The 6,710-nt window shown below is 38.8% G+C and overlaps 1 protein-coding gene across 1 annotated transcript; it reads left to right on the top strand.

Annotated features, from left to right (window-relative positions):
• Positions 1 to 4,789: 4,789 nt before the first annotated feature.
• On the top strand, positions 4,790 to 6,227 carry LOC112455797. Its single transcript, XM_025017980.1, has 2 exons — positions 4,790 to 5,487; positions 5,593 to 6,227. The coding sequence occupies exons 1-2, from the start codon at positions 5,053 to 5,055 to the stop codon at positions 5,821 to 5,823; spliced, it is 666 nt and encodes a 221-aa protein (XP_024873748.1). The 5' UTR covers positions 4,790 to 5,052; the 3' UTR covers positions 5,824 to 6,227.
• Positions 6,228 to 6,710: the final 483 nt, after the last annotated feature.

Here is a 6,710-nt window from a genome sequence, read left to right as displayed (position 1 = left end):
TATAAGTTGCATTTGAATGTGCCAAAATGGCTGTGCCAGCTTAATAAGCATAGGCCGAGAAATTATTAGAATGGGAATACAGAATAATTAGAAAATTTATCGAATTCCAACTTTTTTTTCGTCTATGAGATCTCTATATATTTACTTGGTTATCGATATTCTTTTCTTATTCCCATAACTTTCTTTCATAATTTTTTTTCCTCCTACTTCAGCCATATTAGAAAAGATCGAATAAATCCTCGTTTACTTTGTCCATACACACACATACATACGTATATTCATTTTTAACTTCCTTTTTACTTACCCACAAGATATCATAAGAATATCTCAGAGATTATCTCCGTCTCTAAGATTATAATAAGCCATGATAATTTTACTTCAGATATGATATCTGATTCTGCGTATCATATATCGGATATCTATGCCTCATTTAAAAGCAGATATGTTATATACAACCCAAATAGCAAAAAAAATAATTTTTTTTAAATTTTCGATTAATGAAATTAATTGTTTTTCTGTATTTATTCTCTGTTCTAAAATGATTCTTAAGAGTTCATAAAAAATTCATTTTTATGTCGCCAACTCTGAGTTCTTTAAATATAAAAGAAGTTCTTTTCATAAGAATTCGCAATAAATTCAAAATTATGCTTTGATATTATTCCAATATTTTGCATTTTGCCATCTGTGCACTGTATGATATCTCGGAGGTATCACGGAAAATATTAGAGCCAAGTATTTCACAGGCTCGCCTTTTATGCTAGTGCATAAGAATTTTTGCTTACGAGAAGGTACTGGCGCATGTAGCCGCGTCGCGGCAGTGCATGTTACTAGCGCTCGCCCAAGCGAAAATTTTCTAAGTCCCCTCGCGGCATGTTGCTTTCGCACCGCAGTCGTTACATCCTACACAGCCCCAGCAAAAGTTTTCTAAGTTTCCTCGCGGCGTGTGACTTTCGCCGGGATGAATCGGTACGGCGTTCAAGTTCTCTCGGATTGTTTTATTGGCTACGAATAAACTTGACTCTTTTTAAAATATAAGAGTTAACTATGAATCGACCATATATTTGAATACAAATGTTGCAGAGATGTCTTTTTCAAAGATATAATGTGATACCGAGTAATGATGTCCTGCAGATATTCTAAAAATATCTGAAAATAATATATATATCTCAGATTTGACTAAAAATTGTAGGCATAAAGATATCTGGCTATATCTCAGATATATTTTACTGTGTGGGTATCTTTTAACAAAATTATGTTTATAAATTGTCGAGCGAAATGTTAACGTTTAAAATAAAATCTCTCCTATTAATTACCTTATTCCCTTATTCGATGACTTCCATACTCTGCAGATAACACCTGCGAAATATGTGTGCACGCACGTATACGCGCGCGCGCGCGCACGCACGCACACACCAGAATATATTATAACTTGAATATGAAATTATTAGCATAGATTAACTCCAGTATATATACGCCGCACCTAAAGAAAACTTAATTTATCGAGTACTATTTACATGTTTAAGGCAAATGAATTATACCAATAAAAACTTTATATTGTCAACTAGTATAAAAAAATTATAGAAATATGAAATATTTATTCTTTGTATTTAACAAAAAAGACTTTTAGAAACCCTTGCATTTTTACCATATATCATAGGGATGAGATTAGTCTAAGAGCTGGCTACATAAAAATGCAAGGTATAAGGTACATGAAATATTTATAGCTAGAGAGGTTCCATTAGCACTCCCGAACACTGAGTGACCAGTCTGCCTGCGCGCTTAGGAAGATTAAGGCGGGGTGGACGGTCAAAAATGACAAATTTTATAAGGAAAAAAATGATAAAGCTCAGGGATAAAAATTATAGGAATGTTAAGTATTTGTTGCTACAAAACGCGGAAAATTATTGGCAGACGATTTCGTGGAAGAGAAAGGGGTGGCAGACTGCAACAAAGCGGCGTTAACTTTTGTGAAAAAAAAAATGATAAGGTTCATGATTAAAAATTATTGGTAATAATTACTAAACTGTTAACAAAGCTATGTGCTAAATGGCAGACGAAAAAACTGAAGACAACTTTGGGGCAGACTGTGATGAAGAGCGCGGTCTCGATCGCGCTTAATGAGATAGTTTCGTACTGCGCTACTATGATATGTTATTTTGTTATTTATATGAATATATTACGTGTTTCTTTTTTTTATTAATGGATTCAGTTTGTATTCATTCTTTTATTGTTAAAAATAAAATAATTAATTTATTTATTATATTAAATCTAAATTGTTACTAATTAATCTCATAACATTTTTGATCTGCAGTTGAAAACTATATATAAACATTTTTCTACAAGTTTTAAAATAATATATTGAGGTTTTAATAGATTGAAAGATTCGAAAATTATATTCGAAAATTCAACGCAGGTATAAAAACCGTTTGAAACGGTTCAGAGGAACCAAGCGACCGAGAAACAGCTGTATAGTAGAGGCTGGAGAAAATAGCAATTTCAAGGAAGCTCTTGTCCGTTTTTTAATTGTACCTACATTGGCAGAGTACAGAAATAATACCATTTTTTGGAAATAAAACAGTTTTACTGAACTTCCATCAGTGTTATGAATATAAAGTTGATAATGAGACTGTTTTATTTTCGATAAATGATATCTACACGGTAGAAGCTCATGAAGAAACTGATACAGTTTTTTACGCGTGTAATATTCCGGAAAAAGCTCTCATTATAATAAAATGTTCCGACACGGATATACTTATTATAATGCTAGCCAACATGAATAAGTTAAAAAACAATAGTAAAGTTTGGATTCAAACGGGTATTTTAAACAGACAGCGTATAATTGACGTGTCAGCACTGTATGATAGACACAGCCAATTATTTTGTAAATCTTTAGCAGGGTTTCATGCATTCACTAAATGTGACTTCAATCCAGCTTTCTTTAAAAAGGGTAAACAGCGTCTTTTAAAATTATTACTATTTAGCGAACGATTTCAAAGCGCATTTGCTGACTTGGGCAGTGAAGAATGTGATAGAATGAATGTACTTCGATATTGAAAAATTTGTCTGTTTACTATATGCGATGAAATCACTTGATTCCGTAGATAATGCTCGCTTTGCGCTATTTTTAAAAAATTATAAAGTTAATGACGTCAATGAACCATTAAAAAAAAAAAGCTACAAAATTTTGACGCTTCATCGATACCTCCTTGTGCAGCTGAGTTAAGACCGCAATTCTTAAGATTTATGTATATCGCCAGATTATGGAGCCACGCTCACAAGAAAATTTCGACTTTTTTGGTACCAGAAGACTGCGGATGGGTGATACTCAACTCCAAATACCAGTTCCGATGGTTCGATGGACCTCAGATACCATCTAGTGTTAAAGACGTTGTTATTGATCAAGAACAGTCTGAAGGTACAAATCTTTGCACACGCTTTCAATCTCATATTTGTTAATAGTCATTTTTAATTTTTAATGTCGTTTTTCAGCAGATATCAACGAAATCGAATCTGAGGATGATATCGATTGCGAAAGTGAAGAAGATATGCAATACGATGAATCCAATGCAAACAGCGAAATAGAATAAGTCTACAATTTTTTATAGTATTTTTTTGTTAAAAAAAATTATTCTAATGTTAAACATATCTTTTAACATTTATTATATATATAATATAGAAATTGTTATCTTATTGTTGACATAATATATTTAACAAAATAACATATTATAGTAACGCATCGTACGAAACTACCTCATTAAGCGCGATCGAGACCGCGCTCTTCATCACAGTCTGCCCCGATGTTGTCTTCAGTTTTTTCGTCTGCCATTTAGCACATAGCTTCGCTAATAGTTTAGTAATTATTACCAATAATTTTTAATCGTGAACCTTATCATTTTTTTTTTTCACAAAAGTTAACGCCATTTTGTTGCAGTTTGCCGGCCCTTTCTCTTCCACGAAATTGTTTGCCAATAATTTTCCGCATTTTGTAGCAACAAATACTTAACATTCCTATAATTTTTATCCCTGAGCTTTATCATTTTTTTCCTTATAAAATTTGTCATTTTTGACCGTCCACCCCCGCCTTAATCTTCCTAAGCGCGCAGGCAGACTGGTCACTCAGTGTTCGGGAGTGCTAATGGAACCTCTCTAGCTATAAATATTTCATGTACCTTATACCTTGCATTTTTATGTAGCCAGCTCTCCGTCTATAAGTCGGAAACCCGTTGTATAATATTCGGGGAAAAATCTCATGGACATTGCGACAGACCGGTCCGCTGTTGCAACTGTGATAGACAACATAAGTTCACTTTTAGAGGTTGCCCGATCCATGAGAAAAATAAAAACATAAATATAGTTATGGCGCACAATAACGTATCATTTCACAGGGTTAGGAGGATTGTGGAGGGGAGGGACGCCTCTCAGAAACCTCTGGACAAGTTTAGAAAGCCGACAGTTTGGCCGGAGCCGCCGCAGAGAGTCGAACCACCGGAGGGGGGTACGGAGAGCAGAAGCGGGGAGCGGGAAACTCGGCGCCAGGATGGGGCGAGGGGACCCGATTGCCGTGCGACTACCTTGAGACCAAGAAGTACACCCATGCCGTCAAATGGTGCTAGTAATTATTTTGATCGTTTTGACACTCGCGCCGGCGAGATTACTTGGGAGAGGAGGGGCATTGCCCTGTCTGCTGTGCGGAATGGATCAACGTGGGCTCAGGTCGCCCGGCGCGGGGGGGATTCTGCGGTAAGCAGTGGGGGACCGGACCCCCCTCCCCCCCCGCGACACGGTATATGAGGTTATAAGCAGCGTATTGCAGCTGCTCCAGAGATTCCCGGAAGCAAGGGAGATTTTGATTGAAGCGCTCCTACAGTCGGAGCGGGTCGGCCAGGGAAACGTAGCTCCAGCCTCGATATATGATAGCAACAAAGAAAATAATATAGATAAAAGAGAAATGTACAGTCATAAGGAACCAGGATATTTTTCGAGTAGACGGGGAGGTCTCTTACCTTTCCATTAGCATAATTCAACCTATTACTGTGGAACTGCCGAGGATATATGAGTAGCAGAGATGAGCTCACTAAAAATATTTTGGACTATGACATAGTCGTTCTGACTGAGACCAGATGCTCTGGTCCTAATAAAGTATCCTTCTCCAATTACAATACAGTGAATAGCAAAAATCGCCTGGGCAGCGGAGGCGTGTCGATTTCTGTCCGCAGACACCTGGAATTTGAGATACTCCCTATTGTTGGAACTTTACCTGTGGGATACGACGTCATTTGCGTAAGGACCAAAAACTTTAACCGTAATATAAATATTGTGGCTGTTTACAGGCACCCCCGGGAGGCCATGTTCAGGCGAGATCTCCAACCAGTCTTCCATGCCCTGAAAGACAACGACAACGACTCTATTATTCTGGGTGATGTGAACGCCCACAATATGGCTTGGAATTGCCCGAACACGAGCAAGAATGGTGATCTTCTGTATGAGGTAATGAGCGACGAGGAGTTTATATGTGTCAACACTGATACCATGTCGAGAGTGGGCTCTCGAGGTCAGCGAGATTTAAATCTTGACCTTATGTTTGGCACAAAGGGAATTATTGACAGAGTCTCCTACAGACAGCTGGAAGAGGCATGGGACAGCGACCACGTCCCCATCTCGTTCACGTTTGATGCATATCCAGAGATATACAGAAAGATTACTAACAGACTATCTACCAAGAGGACAGACTGGTCTCGCTTTGGCTCTCTGGTGGAGAAAGAGATTGAGGCCTCCTTGATCTCTCAGGTCGACCTTTTTAAGGCCGACCTGGAGAAATTGTAAGGAACGTCATTGCGGGGTAGTTTCCATTCGGCGTAGGTCGCCCGGTTTTGCGTTGCGCGGCCTCCGAGCTGGCCCCGATATTACTGCGAGCTCTCGCTGAGCGATATGATTGGTCCGTACAATCACGCGACGCGGGGCCCGAGCGCTTTCGGTCCGGGGAGAGCTGAGTTAACGCGGGAATCAGGCACAGTCTCCTGCAAGACACGACCGAGTCAAGTCGATATATCTTCGCGCGTGCGAAAGTCACTGTGTACAGTCGTTCACCAATAAACACCCGTTATAATCACATTTACGAGGTTGATTCACGAGGTATCTTTTATTTCTTTTGCCCTCTTCCTGACATTCCGGCTCTCGAGTCTCTTTCCCGGCAATTACCGTCCTACCTTTCGTTAAGCAAGGTCTTATCCCGGCAAATTACCGTCCTACCCCTCGCTCCCGCGAGTTCCCTGACAAATTCCTTACAAAATATTACAAACTTTTCGTGGATATCCTGAGGAAATCCATAGCTGCTGCGTCAGGTAGAAAAAATACAGATGGAGCACCCTCGACCGTGGACGATCCCGGCAAACGAAAAATCTCACACAAATGGTGGGACATAGAATGCGAAGAGGTTATTCGGAAGAGAAAAGCAGCCTTTACTGCTTGGAAAAGGACCAAGAGCAGTCACGATTGGAACGAATATAAGAGGTCTACAGCGGTTGTTAAACGCACACTTAAATCTAAAAAGAGAGCCAGTTTTGAAAAGTTCTGTGCTGGTATAAACCGTTTTACGAGCTTGGGATACGTGTGGAAGACCATGCGTATCTTAAAAAATGCCAGGAAAAACTTGGAGTGGCACCCTTGGCCGACGAAAAATAGAGAAGATGTAATAAGAACATCCATAGACA

The sequence above is a fragment of the Temnothorax curvispinosus genome, unplaced genomic scaffold (assembly GCF_003070985.1).
Source record: "Temnothorax curvispinosus isolate PA1 unplaced genomic scaffold, ASM307098v1 QBEX01006346.1, whole genome shotgun sequence".
Taxonomy (NCBI): Eukaryota; Metazoa; Arthropoda; class Insecta; order Hymenoptera; family Formicidae; genus Temnothorax; species Temnothorax curvispinosus.
Note: the sequence above shows the minus strand (reverse complement) of the source record. Positions and strands in the feature narration are given on the sequence as shown.

What these genes read in the sequence shown, in the direction of transcription:
- LOC112455797 (XM_025017980.1), top strand. Translation starts at nt 5,053, where the DNA reads ATGAGTAGCAGAGATGAGCTCACTAAAAATATTTTGGACTATGACATA. An exon ending in ATGGTGATCTTCTGTATGAG is followed by an intron (nt 5,488 to 5,592) that starts GTAATGAGCGAC and finishes TTTGGCACAAAG; the next exon opens with GGAATTATTGACAGAGTCTC.